Source organism: Artemia sp. Qi Xiang Cuo, chromosome 20 (assembly GCF_049724085.1).
Source record: "Artemia sp. Qi Xiang Cuo chromosome 20, ASM4972408v1, whole genome shotgun sequence".
In the NCBI taxonomy this organism is placed as follows: domain Eukaryota; kingdom Metazoa; phylum Arthropoda; class Branchiopoda; order Anostraca; family Artemiidae; genus Artemia; species Artemia sp. Qi Xiang Cuo.
Window position 1 is genome coordinate 33,141,280 of NC_142813.1, and position 20,317 is coordinate 33,161,596.

At 34.1% G+C, this 20,317-nt stretch overlaps 1 protein-coding gene across 2 annotated transcripts in view; it reads left to right on the forward strand.

Moving 5' to 3' along the window:
* Nucleotides 1-20,317, forward strand: part of LOC148940116 (uncharacterized) — a 307,698-nt gene that overhangs the window by 257,914 nt on the left and 29,467 nt on the right. For both annotated transcript variants that reach the window (XM_089106482.1, XM_089106483.1), the window contains exons 7-9: nucleotides 1,859-2,049; nucleotides 11,422-11,547; nucleotides 15,666-17,602. In XM_089106482.1, coding sequence (XP_088962608.1) covers nucleotides 1,859-2,049; nucleotides 11,422-11,547; nucleotides 15,666-17,602 — 2,254 coding nt within the window. The remainder of the gene's footprint in view (nucleotides 1-1,858; nucleotides 2,050-11,421; nucleotides 11,548-15,665; nucleotides 17,603-20,317) is intronic.

The following is a 20,317-nucleotide window of genomic DNA, read 5'->3' on the forward strand; positions in this document are numbered from 1 at the left end:
ATAGAAAGCCAGTGTGGTCTGGGAAAAGGATACCTAATTTAAGGTATCACGTCGAAATTGAGTCGTAAATACGGGTAGGTGAGACCAATCAAGTGCATAACTATAAATTCAACATTTCTTTTACAATTAGAAGACAGAGAACCCTTTGCCACCTTCACTGGAAGTTCACTTTACATTTAGACAGTATTAAAGAAGAAAATGTATATACGAGCTACGTATCAAGACTTTGAATGAACTCTGTTTTTGAACTCTCTCAGAAAAATCTAGTAAATGAATCGTAAGTTATTTATTTTGTTTTGTATAAATATGTTAGTTTTAATTTTAATACTTTAATATTTCTACTGATGACGATTGCTGTATTGTATATGTGACCGTAATATGTTTTCATAGTCTAAATAAATGGACTACTCCCCATTTGAACGTTTATTTGTTCATTGCGAGATGTTAATATTAGTTAGCTGCTAAAGCAGCATACTGTACAAATAATAATTGCAAATATTAGAAATAGAAATTAGACGTTGTTGGTCTAAAGAAGAAATTCCGAAAGTTCCGTAACAATTTTTAACTGATGAACTATAATCAATATTAGAAAGTATCAAATTTGACCAATATCAACTAAATTAATTATTAACTAATCAATTATGAACTTATTTCACCACCTATTCTACAAAATGATCATCAAAGTGTTAGAAAACCGAAGTAAAAACCAAATATCACAAGAGAATAAAATAAAAAAGAAACAGGTACAGAGTCCACAATGAGCTGAAATTAGTAGAAGGAGTGATGCGAATACCCACAAGCTCCTGGAATCGGAAAAGGTGAAATTCTAGTGACAAACCTTCTGGATATAAACCCGATAATTTGCCTAGATTCCAGGTGAAAGTGACAAACTTTCTAGATATAAATCCGATAATCCTTGAAGAAGGATTTTTTGGGGAAAAATGGATAGGTTTAACTAATGACCGTTTTATCTCTTTCGGACCCCCCCCCACCCCACGAAGTCTTCAGATTTTTACCATTTTCTATCATAGTTCTTAGAATTTTTATAAAATTATCTGTGTACGTGGCCTTAGAAAATATACTGTTTAAAACAAGAAAAGAAAAAAAACAGTTTCGAGTGACGTCGCGGACGTGCCAACCTGTACAGAAGGTCCAATAACCATGCGTGGTGCGTATTTGTCAAAACCTAATTTTTTAGAGAACTTGTTATGACATTGAACAATCGAGGCATTAAAGTAGACACCGTTGCCATTAATCAACTTTAATAGTTGCACTGGCGGAAACTGACAGTGTGGCAACCCGAACATTATATTCATATCAATGTAGATAGTATTATTAGTTTAAGGACTCAGTTATTTTTTCATTCAATTAGATAAGGTACTCTACAAAATTTGAATCTAAAATTTATTTGTGTGGAAAGACACTCGCCCCTAATGCGCAATGGGCCCTAGATCAGAAAAAGGATGAGTTTCTGGACTAGTGAACCATTTTCACATTAAAGAAAAATGTGCGTTTGAATTTATTGAATGTGCAACGGATTTGGGAATTTTCATAAATTAATGCGCCCTTGAAGAGATGTTTGGATTGAAAATAAATCGGAATCTTTTGGAATGAAGGGACGCGCACATGAAAGACTCATATTGGCTGTGTTCGAAAAATTGACAATAATGAATCACATATGTCCCAAATTTTGTCTATTTTTGGTTTTGCTGTATTCCCGTGATCCAAAAATGAGATAGTGGCCAAAACGCATCACCATGTCCCTCCTGGCAATAACATACAATACTCATAACTGTGTCCGCCCTATCTGGCGTGCCAGAAATGCTAACTACTAAATAAGGTTATTAATTTTTTTTAGACATTCAGACCCATGAAAGTCACCCATATGTGCCTATTCAAGATGGATCAGATAACCCAGTTAACTTTCATGAGAAGAAATTGGAAAGACTCCGTTTACGCAACATTGCATTAGAAAGCGAGTTGCAAGATATGCATGATCAAAATGAGTTGCTAGAATTTCGACTGCTTGAGCTGGAAGAATGCCAAGGGGTAAGTAAAGCAATTCATTTTTTATTCCTTATTTTTCTTCCATTCTAGCTTTTCTTGAAAAGAAATTTGAATGAGAATATATTTTTTTGCTTTTTAGAATGATGAGGCTCTTTTTATTTTGCTTTTTTAAAACAGTTTCTAACCGTATATTTTCTTTTTGCATGTAATTTACGTGATTTTGGTATATAAATGCATAAATCACCTAAATGTATAAATGGGTTTAAGATTATATTTTTCATTATGTTTTGCTTTTAAAAAATTTTCATGGGATACTTTAGCTGACACAGTTAAACAAAATGCCTGACTACATGAAAAAATTAGATGAAAAATAGTGAATATTTTAGACAATTTAATGGAATTGCGAATGAAACTTCAAGGACAAAATTAAAGGTGCCTATAGAAAGAGATCTAATGAAGTCAATCTGATGAAAAAACAACAAAGAATCAAGGTTGTTTTATTCTTCTTTTTTTTATTTATCTATCTTTGTTTTTACAAAGACGAGTACAATTTTCAGGCACCGGGTTTGAAGCACATTTTAAGCAGGTTTGACCAAAATTGTTTTCAGGTTCACCGTGTTCAACCCAGCGAAACTTTAAAGCGTTTTCATCTACAGGATCCAAGCGTGTTGGACACGGGTTCTTCAAAATTAATCCGCGACAGAATAGTACAGTTGAATAAAGATTCCGAAAGTCCTGAACACTGGTATTCAACACCATAGTTTGCACAACCTGTGTTCAACACCGTGTTGGCTGTAGGGTGGTCTGAAAACAGGGTTCAGTTAAAATTAATAGGTTAAAACATTGTCTTTTTGTATTAAATTTTAAAATGATGTCACCAATTTCTTCTTTTTTTTAAACCGCTGTCAATTTTAGACACAAAAGGCAATTTAGTGGAAGGTGTTTACCTAAACAGATGTGACATCATAGAAAAACAGTGCAATTTAATTGTTTAGATAGATGGCGCAGTTTCCTTTTACACTTTTGGCAATCAAAACGTTATCGACTATTTTGCTAAGCCCAAAGATCGCCGTAAATATAAAGAAAAAAAGAAACGTTGCTAATGAATAAATTAACCCCTTCAACCTTAAATAAAACTTATAAAAAAAATCCATCCAGATTTATCAAACACATTAAATAGCCAACTCGCCTTCAGGGTATTTTCCTTAACTTGTGCTAAATTTCTGCATTTAAATATGGCATTTCTTAAGTTCTGTAACTATGAGTTATTTTGTGGGCTTCAATGTAATTTATATAAAATGTACACGTACGTAAACCGTATTTTTTTTTCTTTTCGTTGGAAGCGCATTGGTCATTGCTGTTATTGAAATGTATGTCTTTTTTCTCCCTTGCTGCCTAAATTTTCAGCCTATTTCGGTATATTTACTGATTCAGAGGTTTGAATTTCAAAATTAGGAGCCTGTATTGTAGTAAACCAATAAATGCAACGACCGATTATTTTAAATTTTTGTTGTTAAATTCTGAACATTATCTCTATGTTCGTTGTGTTGGTCCAAAATTTTCGTAAGACAGAATTTAAAGTTGAATTTGAGAATATGCATTATAAACCCTTACAATCCTCTTTACTAAAAAAGTTTTTTTTTACTAATTAAGCACTAAATAAACTACAAAAAGCTGAAGCCATGTTTATGTTGATTTATGATAATTATGACTTCTAAAATTTTCGCAGAACATTTCAAACCATCTAAAATATATTTTATTTGCGATTAGTGTGTCATAAAATAAATAAAAAGAAGTCTAAGCTCTTAAGTTGAAACAAAAGGTTTATGTTCTTGCAAATTAATTCCGCAAACAAATAACCTTGATTTTCTTTCCAGAATTGGGGAATTTTTAAAAGAAATTTGATTGATATCATATGTAAACATTTTTAGAAATTCTTTTGGTTTATCTATGCTCTAAGTTATTACAAACAAAAAGAAATATAGTAAAAGAAAATAAATAACCAAGAAAACGAGTGTAACATCAGCCAGTGGACAAAAAAGCTAAAAGAACAAAAGCAGATATTTCGGCAAGGACTTCCGCCAAGCCGTCTTCAGTGCTCAAAAAAAGAAAAGAAAAGAAAGAAAAACGAACTTTTTGAAGTAAACTCAAACAAAGCAGAAGAAACAGTGATTCAAACAAACAGAAAACCAAGCCAAAATAAACGGCTTTTTTTGTCTTTTTTATAAAGTGTTTTTTCTGTTCTGTTTTAGTAGCCTTTTCAAATACTTCAAAAGGTTAGTTTTTCTTTTTCTTATGAGCACTGAAGACGGCTTGGCGGAAGTCCTTGCCGAAATACCTGCTTTATTCATTTTGTGTCTTTTCTGTCCTCGGCTGATGGGCTGATATTTCCCTCGTTTTCTCATTTTTATTTTTTATTTTTGTCATACGTTATGTATAGCCGTGGGGTTAGAATGTATTTATATTCATACTATTCCAGCCATATTTTCATGAGGGGGAGCAATGGCTTAAAGAGGGGGCGAAAGAATGCCACTTGACACTAAAAAGAAAGCATGTAAAGGACATACAAATTTACAGTTTCATACAGACACAAAGATTCCCACGGGGGAGAAACACGGTATTTACTTCCTAGAATTGTGGGAAAAGACAATTCCCCCTGTTTTAAAATGTAAATTTGTAGTTACCTAAATTTATCGTATATCTATAAACAAAAACATGTTTGTCAGTTTATCCTTAAACCGAAAAAAATTGGGAAATAGGAGAAAGTAAAGATGGGAAGTGCCTTCAATTCTCTTAGATAAAAAAGCGGGGTTTCTTCCGGGTGTCCCTCAGCCTAGTCAGTTTTATACATATTTAAAGGTTTCAACAAGGATTGATTCATATACAAAAGAACGAAGTCTATCGTAATAAGTCAACATTATGATTAAAATTTACGCCCCCCTCCCTGGAAGGTCAAAATTTTAAAATTGCAATATTTTGTATCATAAAAAATAAAAATTTTCAGGAAAGAGCTTTCCAAAAACTGTTACCCATAAAAAAAAAATTGCAGGCTTTCTCCCTCCCTCCACGAAAAAATTACGTAAGAGCCCAAGTACGGTCAATAGCTTTTGGAAGGGAGATAAAAATTCTGAAAACTTTAAATTTTAATATATTTTCTATAATTCCCTATACTTTCTATATAGTTCCTCCTGTAGGCCTATTTGCGTTTTTTTTTCGAGTAAAAATTGTTGCGCAAAATGGGAAATTTACCCTCATAGGCTGAGCAGCCATGTGGAAAATTGCGGCAAATATAGGTACATCAAACATTTGGAGAAAGTGAAAGTTGATGCAGAGGGAAAAAAAGTCTTTACCCGCATATTATTGGAATGCGCAAATCAAATGGAATGGCTACTTCCAGGATCAGACGTTTTTCTCTAACTAAAACGTTGGTATTCTAAAGATATCAACAAGTACTCCATCCTCCATGTCCAGTATAACTTCTAGGGATAACAATAATCGTGCTATACACTATAAATTTACAAGCATTTACATTCAAAGAGTACAACTAGCAATGTTTCATTTGGCGATGTTGTGCTTTTTCTTAGCCGAAAAAATTGCCAGCTAAGATTTAACGGGACCTCTCTCGAGGAGATTTTCATAGAAAATTGTACTATGCAGTAAACCGTGCTCTGGCTCGACCATACCATAATAGGCCTACTGGTGGTGGTGGCGAGGGGGGGGGGGGGTAAATAGTGAACTTTAAACGTCTTATAGCTCTCCCTTATGATGCTCAGAATACCAGACCCAAGTAACTCTCCGTGTTCCTTCAAAAGATGACTAAAGGTGATATTTACGAAAGTTTAGGAAGTCAGGGTAAAAATGCACTTCATTTAACTCTTATATTCATGCACTGTTCAACCACGGAGATTTCACCTTATTTTATCTCAAAATAGACATGATTTCAATAGTGGAAGTTCTGTATGTCCGTTTAGGTTAATTTGCACCCATCTGTTCTCTGAAATCACTTTAATTTGAATTTGAGGGTTAATTTAAAGCTGAAATTTCTGAAGGGTAACTACCTCCCGGGAAGTTATGATGTTGGTAGACTCAATGATGAAGATTTGAGAGAAACTTTCCAGGTTGAATACTAAACTTGAGAGTTTAATATTTGACAATGAGGAAGATGGTTGGATTAATTTTAGAAAAAAAAATTGTGAAGTTGCTGATGGTGTCTTAGGAAAGAAAGTTAGGGCTGCAGCTAGGAATATTAGTGAAAAAGCTTTATGTTTAATAGAGAGGAGAAGGGGTTTGTACAAGAATTATCTGAGTGATAGATCATATGAAAATAAAAGGAATGTAAAGAAAGTGAAGAAAGCTTTAAAGTATGAACTAAGGTGGTGTGATGTGGAGGTCATGGATAAAATTGCCGAGGATCTGGAAGATGCAGCTAGACGACATATAAGTAAAATATTGTACTGCCAGGTTAATAAAGTGAGAGGCAGTAGTCAATCTAGACTTGTACCAGTTTAAGATAGGAACGGGGCCACAATTAGTGATAAAGAAGAGTTAAAGAGAGATGGGTAGACCCTTTTGAGAATTTGCTAATCCGAGATAGAGTTGCAGGAAAAGATATAGAGGAAAATGAAAATGTCTACAATACCCTATATTCGACGGAAGATGTACTCGCTGAGGGAGAACTAGTAATAGGCCTAAAAGGATAAAAATATAGTAAGGCCCCAGGTGCTGATAGTGTGGTAAATGAGTTTCTTAAATATGGTGGCTCTGAGGTTAGAAATAAGTTACTGGAAGATTACGAACATGATTTTTGAAAAAGGGGAAGTACCTAACAATTTTAGGCTGGTTTTGTGTTAAATCAGGAGTTAAGCAGGGTTGTGTTCTATCCCCCTTTATATGGATTATTTTGATGGACTTTGTTTTAAGGAGCACAGGAAAGGCAATAGGAGACCACGGAATCAAATGGGGAGGAAACACTCTCCAGGACTTAGATTGTGCTGATGATTTAAGCATCCTAGATGAAAGTGTGAGCAAAATGAATGAACTTTTAGAGGTTTTGTGAGTTCAGGGTGCTAGAATAGGTTTGAAAATTAATGTTAAGAAGACTAAGTCACTAAGGCTAGGAATAAGTGAAGATGAAAAGGTGACGTTTGGCAACGAAAAGATTGATCAGGTTGGCAGCTTCACTTACCTTGGTAGTGTTATTCGTAAAGACGGTGGGAGCAGTTAAGATGTTAAAAGTAGAATAGCCAATGCTCAGGGTGTTTTTTCAACCAGTTAGAAAAAAAGTAGTAGAGAAGTTATTAATGTTGTGAAGTGGAGGCCAAAGATAAAATTGTTGAAGATCTGGAAGATGTAATGAGACGGCATAATAGTAAAACACTGTATTGACATGATAAAAATCTGAGAGGGAATAGTCAATCTGCACTTGTCTCAGTTAAAGATAGGGAAGGGGCTACAATTAGTGACAAGAAAATTTTTAAAGAGAGATGGACAAAACATTTTGAGAATGTGTTAAACCATGATGAAACAATATGAAATGATATAGAAAATAATGAAGGAAGAATTTTTTTTCTTTTTTTTTTTGCGAAGAAGAGTTAGAGACAGTACTAAAAGGATTTAGAAATAATAAGACCTTAGGTGTTGACAGTGTGGTAAATGAATTTTCAAGATATGGGGGTTGCAAAATTAGAGAAAAAGTACTAAAGATGATGAATATCATGTTTTAAAAAGGGAAAGTATATAGTGATTGTAAAAAAGTTTTAGTTAAAACTTAATTAAAACTATGAGTGAGTGAGTGTTGTCGGTATAGAGGTATTAGCTTGGTTTTCTTAGGATGCAGATTACTTAGTATGATAACACTTTTTCGACTCGGATATGCTTTAGGTAAAGTTTTAAGAGAAGAACAGTGGAGTTTCAGGAAGGGGAGAGGACGGGTCGACCAAATTTTCATTCCTAGATTAATGATTGAGAAATGCCTGAATCACTAGCCCCTGTAGTCCTCAGTTTTATAGATTAAGAACAGGCGTTTGATACAGCCGATAGAAGAGCTTTAGTGAAGGTTCTATCCATGCTAGGGGCGTAGTTTCGAGGGGGACAAGGGGTGCAGTTGCCCCCCCTCCCCAATAATTAAAAAAAATAACTATTATATAGCCCATGCCCCTTGACTATCTGGATATGGACCCTATTGCCCCCCCCCAATAAAAATGCTGGAGCTACTCCCCTGATCCCTGCATTGCATATAAATAAGCAGATATAAATAAATAAATAAACTCCTATTTTCGAGCCTTTAAACCCTTTAAAATAAAATTATCCATTGCCAACATATATCTAGGAGACGTTGATTTAAGGATCTCCAGTAGCAGCTCATCATTTCCACCAATAAACGAATTTCCCCTTAGGTTTGCCATTCTATTGCACCTAAAAAGAAAATGTCCCAAACTATCCCCCAAATTCTGCAATATTTGCGGTTAAGGTAGGAATGAGGCTAGTTGCTGGTTTGGTATTGAATCAGGAGTTAAGCAGGGTTGTGTTCTATCCCCATTTATATGGATCATTTTTATGTCCTTTATCCTAAGGAACGCGGCAAAGGCTACGGAGAAGCATGAAATTCGAAAGGAAGGTAAAACTCTTCTATGCTTAGACTTTGCAGATGATTTCAGTGTCCTAGATAAATATGTCAGGAAAATGAAGGAATTTTTAGAGGTATTGAGGGTTCAAATGCAAGACTATGTTTGAAAATTAAGAAGACTAAATTGCTTGAACTCGGAATAAATGAAGGTGAATAGGGGACGATGGATAATGAGGAGATGAACAAATTGCTTAGCTTCACTTATCTGGGTAGTAGTATTAGTAAAGATGGTGGGTGCATTGAAGATGTTTAAAGTAGGATGGACAAGACCTAGAATGCTTTTTATCAGTTGAAAAAAGTTTGGAAGAAATGGAAGATAAGTCAAAGAAGACTAGAATATTGGAAGCTATAATGATCACAGTGGTCAAGTATGGTTCAGATATGTAGGCGCTTTGGAAGACGGATTAGGATGTGTTATATGTTTTCCAGAGGCATTGTCTATTGAGTCTTGGCACCCGTTTGACCGATCTTATTAAAAAAACAAGCTATGCATAAAATGTGGTTCTATACCACTTTTTAGGGCTATAATGAGAGAACGGTTGAGATGCCTAGGACATATTTTGCTGATGAAGGATGACAGATTGTCAAAGATCGTTCTTTTCGATCATCCATTTAGGGACAAACAAAAAGCAGGCCATCCCCGAATATGGTGGGAAGAGGTTGTAAGAAGGATGTAAAGAAATCTGACCTTTTTGTGAGGGGATACACAGTGAGACTTCGGATGGACTTGGATGTAAGAGGAGCTTGTGCAGCTTTGTTGGCCTCAAGTGGGTTGGTGCTGCAGTGAGTTATTAGTAGTAGTAGTAGTATTCTTCCGAAAGGACTCCCTCCCTCGGAATCCTAAGAGCATATCCCAATTATTTTTCTAGTCGCTTATATGTTCCATACAGTTCCCTGATTTTTTTTTTGTTTTTTAGCATATTTATCTCCACCCGTCAAATAAATTCCCATGCATCTTCCTATAAGTATGTCATCTTTTTTCATGGTTTTGTATTCGATTTAATTTCTTGGTAATCGTTAGTTTATAACAGATGCAAATTACTGAATATTTCCGATTGATAAATTTTCAAGACCCTGACATTCACTTTCGACTAATGATTTCACTGGTGCCGAAAATGTTGCGCAAACATTTCTGCAATTTTTGGACTCTGAATGGTCTGCTTAGCTCACAGACACCCAACATCCAACCGCCTTATATTTATTTTTCACACTTTTGTGCTCGATGTACCATGTAAAGTTATTGGTCCTGCAGTACCAATCGATGTCTCAGAACGAGCTAAATCCCCCTCTCTAGTCTATCTGGATTCAAAAAAGCGCAGTTTATCATCTCCATCTTAGCTAGTGACTTTAGAAAAGCGCTATTTCTTCTCTCCGTGCTTGTTTTATGCATTCAACGTGCTTTGATTTCGGATACTCAGAAAAATATTCTGAAGTATATTCTTAAGGCCCAGAAGTTCCTAACTGGGGTTAAAAACTCCCTAAAGGCACCAAAAACGTTCCTAGAGGTAATTTTAGAAAAAGAAATTATAAAGTGCTTTTAGAAATTACTTTAAACGGAACATATTTTAAGCAAGATTCCAGCAAAAACATTGCAGTCTATTCTAGAGGGTGTGTGAGATTGTGCCGTAACATTCATACGAAGACATTGGAAACACTAAGAACCCATAATTCATCGCTTCTAATTCCTTCTTTATTCAACAATCTAATTTTGAAATAGAGCTGATACAATCTAATAGACTCGATAATCTGAAATCAGACCCCATTAGGTACATTTTTCATGATTAAGAACAAGGGATTTCTACATTTTGGTGACACCAGATTCTTATTAATGACTAACAAGCACTACTTTAAATCTAAATAAAAATAATCATCGCCGTTATTTACGTTAGTTACCAGCATGACTCTCAAATATGTACCTGGAAATCGATTTGCATAGCCCACTATCTGTTCCCATGCATTAGAAAAAATGAAAGAAATATGAAGATTATATATGAAATATATGTTACGAGGTAAATAAAAGAATTTTTTTTGGGGTAGAGGGAGGTCATAAATCTCCATTCCACCTTTATGCATGTCAGGATTGAAGCTCGAAATATTTGAGACGGCATTGATGACTAGCTGAGTATAGCGCAGATTTATGGGCACAAAATACAGAAGGAGGAACCTATGCTCTATGCTCTATGCTCTTTTTATAAATTATTTGAGACTAATTTTAGGCACAAGGCATAGTGTTAAGATACCGATGGCCACTCCTTGTGAGCGAAGTCGTTTGAGCTTCCACAACACTTGCAATATAATACAGTTGCAGTGACTCTCTCAACCTGTCTTCAAGATAAATCGGGTCAGGAGAAAGGCCAGAAGCCCCAGATTAGGCCACGATCTTACACAAAATGATGTAAATTTTCTGGAATCTGTCGGGAGGTAGACAAATGAAAAATCTTGAAGTTGGATACGATGAGTGTTCGCTAGTTTCGGATGGCTTAACGCTTTGTCGAGATTGTTGTAGTAGTCATTCGAATTATGTTTTCTCCTTAATATATTTTGATTTTGGATGGTCAAGATATATATCAGTAATTATTTCCGATTGATAAATCAATAAGTCCCTGACATTTACTTTCGATTAATGGTTTCACTGGCACCGAAATTAGTTTGGCAAAGCCAATTGAATTCTGACCACAAACTCAAACATCTCATCGTTTATTATTCCTGTGTCAGTGTTTAGCTTTGTACTAACTTAGCTGGTCAAATAAAGTGCGATTAGGCTATTGATTTTTAATAATGTGTTTCAGAATAGACGAAGAGATATTATGGATCGAACAAAAGATTTGGAAGTAACTGGTTCAGGTCAGTGGACCTTGGATGCCCCTGTTTCAATTCGGATTGGACATAAAGAGAAAAATCATTACTCAGTGATCGTACGTTATATATTTTACTTATTCTTAAATACTTTTTTTTTAATTTTCCATATTCTTCTTTAATTATTTTTATTTGTAGTGGTTTTAATGTTGTATGTTTTTTTTTTATATTTTTAAGCTTTGAGGATAGCATCGCAAGTCAAACGCATAGGGGATGCTGAACGTGTTTGGCAGTAAAACGAAAAAGTCATTGAAGAATTACCAAAAGTTAAACAAAATTACCGGATTGCAAGCTTAAATCGATTTATTTATGTTTTTATTTTTATTTAGGGTACCTTATTTTTTTTATCAAAAATCTAGTACAACGCGTTAAAATAGGCTTATTGGTACAAGTATTCTCTAGTTACCCAGATAAAGTTGCGAAAAATCAAAAACCAGTTGTAGTTCCTTCGGTAGTTTCGAACAATTGAAACTGAAAAAAGTACCCTGCAATGGACCATAGTTCAGTTTCTTTTTGTAGATACCTAGACCTTTCCTTTTAGTTTTAAATATTTGGTTTTGCCCCTGCTATACTGACTGAAGATAAAGCAGCCCTCGACTTTCGCAATATATTGCCTGCAATAAATAAATTTTGAGCTACGGTGGTTTTAAGTTATACGATTGTAGAAAAAATAATAGGATAAATTAAAAAAGGGAATTTCTGATGATTAGTAATATGGTGAATAGTGTTTGGGTTTTTTCTACAATTAGCCATGTCTTGATGCCTATTGCAAAGTACTTGATTTTTAATTCAAAATCAACGGACTCAGTGTTTATAGGTATACTGCTGAGATGTCTTATTGATAACCACCATACACAAAGTTCGTTCAAATTACATAACTGTGGGGGAGGGTAACCTACCCAATAACTCTAGAGATATAGTTACTAGACCGTTCAACTATGCTAAAAAAATGGCTGTCTTAAAATTTTGATTGGAAGGGTTTGGACAATTATGAGCCAATCACTTTTGACTCTTAAAGAGGGCACTAAAACTTTTAATTCGAATCGAATTAGTTCTTTAAAACATCAATGATATTACTAGCTATAATAAGGCATCGCTGCCTATGTCCTTATATGCCCTATATTGCTTATATGCCTATTTAATATCTGAATGCTTGTCGAGTTTTCGTTTAATTGAATTTTCCCCTGAACTTTTCATCAAATTTTCAACTTAATGCCATTAGTGTCATTAATTATAGTAACCGTACTCCGTGCAATTAATTTTGCGAAATTCAACTGTGGTTGGGGTTATGTTGCTCCACCCCGAGATAACGAGAAATACTGCACACACTATGAACTGAATTTAAAAAAAAGTGTTATTTTTCTAGTAGCAACTCTTGAAATTACATTGGCCATAGTTTAGATAGGTAAATAATTGTTTAAATATATTTTTACTTTGTAATTAAAATATTGCAAAAAATCAGCGAAAATGTTAAGTTTCATCTCCTCTTCCTTATGATAAATTCAAGGTTTTAATTTGTAGCTATTTGTCTGATTTGGTAACAGCGAAATTGATCTCCTATTCTGAACTAAGCACTATAACAACATATTTCTTACTTCATCTCGACTAAGTCTTCCCCCCACAGCCCCAAAATAAGGAGGTATAGTTCTAGGCCATTCACGAAAATTTTCTATTCTGTTGGTTTGATTTATTTTTTGCACTTGTTTCTCATCAGGCGTTGGTTAATAACCCCAATAAATAATACAAGTTTGAAAAATAAACACCAACAAGATGAATAAATTGAAAATACAGCCCAGGCCTCTGTCTAAGTATTAGGGTGGGGGAGGTGGTCAGTTAAACTGGAAGTGACTTTGAATATGAAATAAATAAAAAATTATAATCCTGGTCCACGGCTTATTTCTGAACTAAGAAACTATTAGTAGTAGATGAACTATTAGTTGTAGTAGAACCATTCGATTTCTCATTCAACATACTTTCCGAATATAATGAGCACAACTTTGACAATTGACTTTAGACCCCCCTCCTTATTCCTATGTGTAGCCCTGAGCTATATTTGAAAATTTAATAATTTTTTGTGATTTTTAAATTGGCATTATTTGGCATCAAAAACGATTATTGATGAGAAATAAATACTAAAATAATACGAATCAATAGAATTAGAAATTTTTCTATATAGCTTTAGGCTATATCCGGTCATAAAGGAAGGGGGCTTTGAGCAAGATGGTAGCACCGATTATGTTGAAAAAACTGTTGAATGGGTAATCCAATGTTATTACTCTTTTGCTATTGCAGTGTTGAGTTCTGTAAATGAATCTTGTACAAAGATTGTCTAAAAAAAATTCTGAATTTAAAATAGTGCTAGTGGTGCCGATTCCTGAACACATTGGAGGGAGGAATGATCTTTCAAATACAGGGGGGGGGGGAGGGATAATAAAGTTTTTTTTCGTTTTGTTTGATGAGAATACCCAAAAAATGACACATATTACAAATAAGGGGCGAGGGGACAAACAGATATAGGGGGAAAAAATGTCCCTCGGTTCCCACCTCCACCATTTAATATTCGGATTACTGAATACTAGTAATCCGAATATTAACTCAACTTGTAATAATATACAAAATGGGGAAAATTAAATTATTATTAAGAGAAGATAACTAAAAAACGAAAACCATCTAGTGAATCAATTGAATTCAGTATCTAAAATCTAGACTTGAAGCTGCAGAGATGTCAACATTAGGACTATTTCTCCGCAGAATTAATAAGTGTTTTCTAAATTCTAATTTTGGTTACTTTATGAATGTAACAAAGGTAACTCAAATTGTTTGCTATGTTTTGTTACTTTATAGTTTTAGCTGAAGTAACTGAGTTAACTGTTTTATTTTGTTAAAACCTAGACTTGGCGGAGTAACTATTGTACATTTGGTTTGTTTTATTTTTTAGATTTTTTTTTACTTTCCTTCTTAAACTTGCTTTTAGCATTTGTTCTAACTTTGCTGGTTTCTTATTGTTTCTGTTTTCATTCTTTTTTTGTATTTTGTTCTCACGTGTACTTAATACGCTTAGCTTGACAAAGGCGAAATATTTACCTTCTTTTTTCTCTATTTTGACTTTTTTACTCGCCTTAAACCTGTTTCTGTGCTAAAATTCTTTCAGTTTTTATTTGTCATAGATTTTAATGGTATAAAACTAATAGGTAAGCTGTTGTTTGTATTATTTTCCATAAAACCTCAACATTGATAGTTGAATTTGTTAGATACTTGAGTTATAGAAATTGTTTCTAGTACTCTTGAAAAATCAGATATAAAAAAGAATGAATTTGGGAACAATTTTCAAGCAGTTGCAATTGAATTTGTATCGTTGGATGCATGAATAATGTTTATATTATGCAATTATTGTTCTAAGAAATTTTCGGATAAAATTCAGAAGGAAACTAGTAATTTTTCCGTCTAGGTCAGACGTCTTGTAACAACATAAAATCTAAGTTTGTATTTGCTTTTTTTGTGTGTTTTTACATTTATTATCTTCTTAAGATGCCACAGCCTTTTTATTTTCGTAAGGAAATACAAACTGGTATACGATTGAGTAATTTTAAGCCCAAATATATTGAAATATACAAGAGTTTTTTCAAAAGTTTTTTTATTCATCTTCCTGGAAATTTTTTTTTAACCATCAATGGTTGTAAATGTTTCATTTTTTATTTATTTTGTATTGTTTTTTTTTCTAATGAAAACAAAAATTTTTTAAATTAAATTAAGGATATTTCAATCATTTAGAAATAATTTCTTTTGTGCATGGTTTATTTTGAAAAAAAAAATAAGATTAAAAAGAGAAAGTAATATTTGATTTGTATGATAGATTTGGTCTAGAAATCGTTTCTATAGCCCTGAAAACATTGAAATCAGTTTTGGTGCAATTTTCCTGGAGCTTTAATTGATTTTGTGGCATATGAAGAGCGGTGAATAATTTCATATTACGTATATCTTTATTTTTATAATAAATCTTTGAACGAAATTTAAACGGAAGTAGCGGTTTTGTGTCAAGGTTAATAACCAAATTAACAACCCGTAAAATAAAATACGGAAATGCGCCGCGTGTCTGGTAAAATTAACCAACTGCAAAGAGTTCACATGAGAACCTGCATTGGCCACAAAACCGATATATTTTTCTGCTCTTTTTTAGAACTCAAAAATTGAAGAAAACAAAAGCAATCTGCGGTCTTTAGCTGCTCGGTTAACATACCCTGAGGAGAAGTCAATAATTCAGCGAACTGTCTCCATTTTGGAATCATACCAAGAGCTACTTCAAAAAGTAAGAGAACAGACTGATCTATTGGAAGAATGCCAAGACAAGCAGTCGAAAAACGTTACTAGAATACGGCTACCAGAAATGCGATCAGAAAAATTGCAAGAAAGCGGAATTTTTGACGATTCTGGATTTGAAGACAGCCGTCATTGTGATTTTTCCAGTCAAACTGAATTTGAAGATTTTGAAATGGTTGTAAAAGAAATCGAGACGCTGAGAAAGTTTAAAAAGAGTGTTGAGCACTTAAGGCTAGCACCAGTGCTCCCTCTGCTTACAGACAAATGTGACAAAGCAGTACAATTTGAAAGCGAATCTAGTAGCCTGAAAGAACTTAAAGAAAACATTCACAATATAAACGAAGAAAAGCGACATCTGCAAACTAAATGGAATGAAGCTAAAGCTGAAATTAATAATCTTCTAGAGAAATTAGGGGCAGCAGAAGTTGCATTAGTCAACACTGTAAATCGACTAGAAACAGAAATGACCAATGGGAAATCATTAATGAGTTACCTTGAAGAAATCGAATACGAAGTCATTGGGGCCTTTTCAGATATTGGCATAGAAAAAGGTGATGATAGTGATGTATGGTGTATTAAACAGAATTTAGAGGCTTTGCGCGAGTGTATGAAACTGTATAGCAACAAGAATACCTCTGATACTGTCAGTATTTATATAAAAGACACGTTTAACTCCGATTTGAATGAAAATAACGAGATTTATCTAAATAAAGAACTTGAAAGGTTTTATCTGGATCAAATTGACAGCCTCCAAAAAGAGAAAGCAGGGTTGAGACGCTCTTATGAAGAAGAAAAGCAAAAAATAAACCTACAAGTGGAAGAGATGACAGAGAACTTAAAACTTGCTGAGAAGCAGATTGAAGAAGGTCTGGAAAAACAACATAGTTTGAATGAGCAGATTAAGCAGTACGAATGTGGGAAAGAGAAGTCGACCAATGAGACATCCAACCGCATCAAGTTCTTAGAATCTGAACTTCGACAGTTAGATGAATTTTACCGTAAAGAAATGACTCTTCAAAAACAAGCATTTTTGAAAGATTATGAAGAATTGGGTGCAAAAGAAAACGAATCTCAAATTAAAATAAATAAACTGCGTGGTCTTCTAAATGATATTTGTCAAGAGCTGGAGTTCGATATGATGAAAAGGCCAGAAACGACAAGTGATTTTGCATCAATAAGTGAATTTGTTTTTGATGATGATTCTGGTGAAATATTAATTGAGAGGGTAAGAAACTTGCTTCACGAAGAGTGTGCTCTGCGGCAGAAAAATATTGATCTAGAAAGAAAAGAAAGGGCGTATCGTGAAACTCTACAGGAAGCTGATGCAATCATGTCCCGAGTGGAAGATCAACATCGTAAAGAGATGCGTTGCTTCGAAGAAAATGAGCGTCAATTACAAGAAAAAATTTTAGTTTTAGAGACTAGCGAGAAAAAATTTATATCCCTTCTTCAATCTAAAAATAATGACAACGATCTGATATCCAAATTGAACGCTTCTTATCAGCTAGTGACATCCTTAGAAGAAAAAATCTCTGAACTTGAACATGTCAATGCAGAACTTAATTTTAAACTTATTGAAGAAGGAGAAACAAATTCAGCGTCGTATCAAAAGTATATTAGCAGAATCAGTGAGCTAGAGCGACTTCTAGGCAAAGAAAATAATACAAGAAAAAGTTTTGAAAGTCAGGGCAGTGGGTCAGAAATAGATAATCTCAAGCTTACTATCGACAGATTAGAAGCAGAAAAGGCAGAACTACAAAAGAGTATAAATAACAGTAGAAGAGTCATAGGAGAACAGTAAGTATTTTGTCCTTATTGTAGTCTTTTTTCTCCCCTGCTATCCAAAGTAATCTATCAAAAGCACTAGTCTGTGTCTGTATATGGGAACCTTCTGCCTGCGAGGATGAGTATATTATCAAGAATATTGCCTTAAACCTGTGTTTGAATCATTAAATCATTCCAGGACTTTAGATATATTTTTTTTTCTAACTGGTCAAGCCCGTAAGGGCGCATCCAGGACTATTGTTCGGGGATTTTACAATAAAAAAATTTCAGAACGCATCAAAAATCGTTTATATGCATTTTGTTACATTTTTACGATCCGGACAAAAAATTCCGGGGGGGGGGGGGACAAAGTCCGTAACCTCCTCCCCCCTCTGTATACGGCCTTGCATCTATGTATTGTATTTTCGTTTGATACTTCTTAGAATAATACTTCTTTATGAAACCGTTATTTTTACCCCCAAATCAAGAATGTTTTAAAATATCCCATATTAAGTATGCATTTTTGCATGAATTGGTTCATTTTAAATTAATAAATCTAATTCTAAGGCCAGCACTTGGAGATAAATTTATTTCAGCGTTGGGATTTAGGATGGGCACATTTGAAAGTTGCAAAAATAAATGCATTACAATGAAAGTTCGAGAAACTACAGGAGTAATCATAAAAGTATCGATAGCTACAAAAATAAATGCATCAGACTGAAATTTCAAGAAACTATAGGAGGATAGAGGATTAATTATAGGAGTACCGATTTCCTATTTACTCGAAACTTCCTGGTCTTTGTAAAATCCTGTGTTGAAGATCATAGGAGCTACGGATCACATTGATAACATAGAACATAGTAACATTGGCCTTAATACACGCATGTTGTGTGGTCTATCCCCTTAAACTATGCAAACTTTAATGGAACATAAGCTTTGAAAAAAATAACATAAGAATTTAAGTCTCGTCACAATTGTAGTGCTACTGGAACATGTTGAGGAACATATCGACTGCGGCATTTCCATCGGCCTTATGTTAAACACTACTAATTTTTGTAGGAAAGCGCAAGAGCTGAAATATATGTTTTGGATTTCAGTTTTTACTATTATCAAGGGTACTTGTATGACAAACCTCCTACCGCTCAAATTGTTCATTCATTGACGCATTGTAGAACCGTTTTTTTTGGTAGTTTCTTTCAGCTTAGCGTGAGACAAGACAAAGAGATTTGGGCTATATATTTGCACACTAGGGGTGGGGAAGTATTTGGACAATATGAAGTTAGAAAACAATTCTTATTACATAAAATGCAGAATAATTGTAACTAGCACACTAGGCAAGCAGACCCGATATACTTTACCCCCCCCCCCCCCTAATGTGCAAATAGCCCAAATTTGTTTCTAAAGTACTATATTTTTATCTTACGTTTTATAGGATTTTTATCATAGTATATTTTATTAGGATTGGGCGTCAGAGAAACATATTAGAAGAATATTAGGTAGTGGGTATATCATACAAGTACCTTATTAAGAACTACTGTCCTTTAGCATAGGTTTGGCACTATCTTTTAAGGTACATTCACAATTAGATTTTACTATTTCCGAGACTTAACTAGCGCTAATTTGGGCCAATTGGTTTTTTCATAAAATTTTTCAGCCAATAAGAAAATCCTACAAAGAATCTGATTGGCTCAATTAGCGCTAGCTAATTCTCGGTACGAGTAGAACCTCATTGTTTATGGGTCTTAACCTGACATCCTTTTGTAAACTTCAAGAGAATTAAAAACAGAACGCCTTTTTATTAGTACAAAAGCTTTCCAGGCGTCCATATCTTTGTAGGTGATGGGGGGGGCGCTTGAAAGTTGATATTATTCACATTTGCGACTATAATATAGCTTAGATATAAGTCTTGTAAGAAAGTTCACCAGAGGTGTCAGTTCAACAAAATATAGGGTGGAGGTAAAATGTATTTTTAAAATCTAGGTTTTGCAATTTTCTTGTTCTTTTCAATAAAATTTTCAGGAAAACTTATTTTCAGTCATAATGACAAAAAAAGTTGAATCTCAAAATTTAGGGGGGGGGGGGAGGGTTAAATTTGAAGGGAGGGCGAAAATTTTGTGAAAATACTGCTTATTTTCGGGCCTAGATTTAGTTTATGCTGTCAGATTTCGACAGGGAGTCCTGGAATAATTTACAATGAAAAACAAAAGAATAAAAAAAGAACTATCAAAAATGGTAATTGATTGTAGTCTCCACCAATGCCAGGAAAAAAAAAACAATAAAAACGAATTACAATAAAATAGACATAAGGTAATTCCCAAGAGGCTATATATTTTCTTCCTGTGCATACCAGATGCAAGATGGTGCATATGTAGGGTTAGATTTGCGGGTGTAGAACATAATTAACCGCATAGTAAAAGGTGATAGGGCGAATTGTAAGGATTAGGGGTAAAGATTCGTGTACATCCGTGACAGATAGTGCCTAGCCCCTTTTAAATTCCATCAGAAAATGAATAAACAAATAGGATAAAAGAAAAATCGGTTACGGATTGGTTTCATCTCTATGGGCTATTGTTCCAATTTTCTAATATTCTCTCTTAGGAATACTACGAAGAATATATGTGTTGTTTCTTCGCAATAAGGAAGTAATATCAAATACGATAAATTCTTGTATACCATAATCGATGCATCGATGCATCTTGGGAAATTAGAGCTTTCAGTAAAGCAAGAATAACAATGGATGAATTGTCG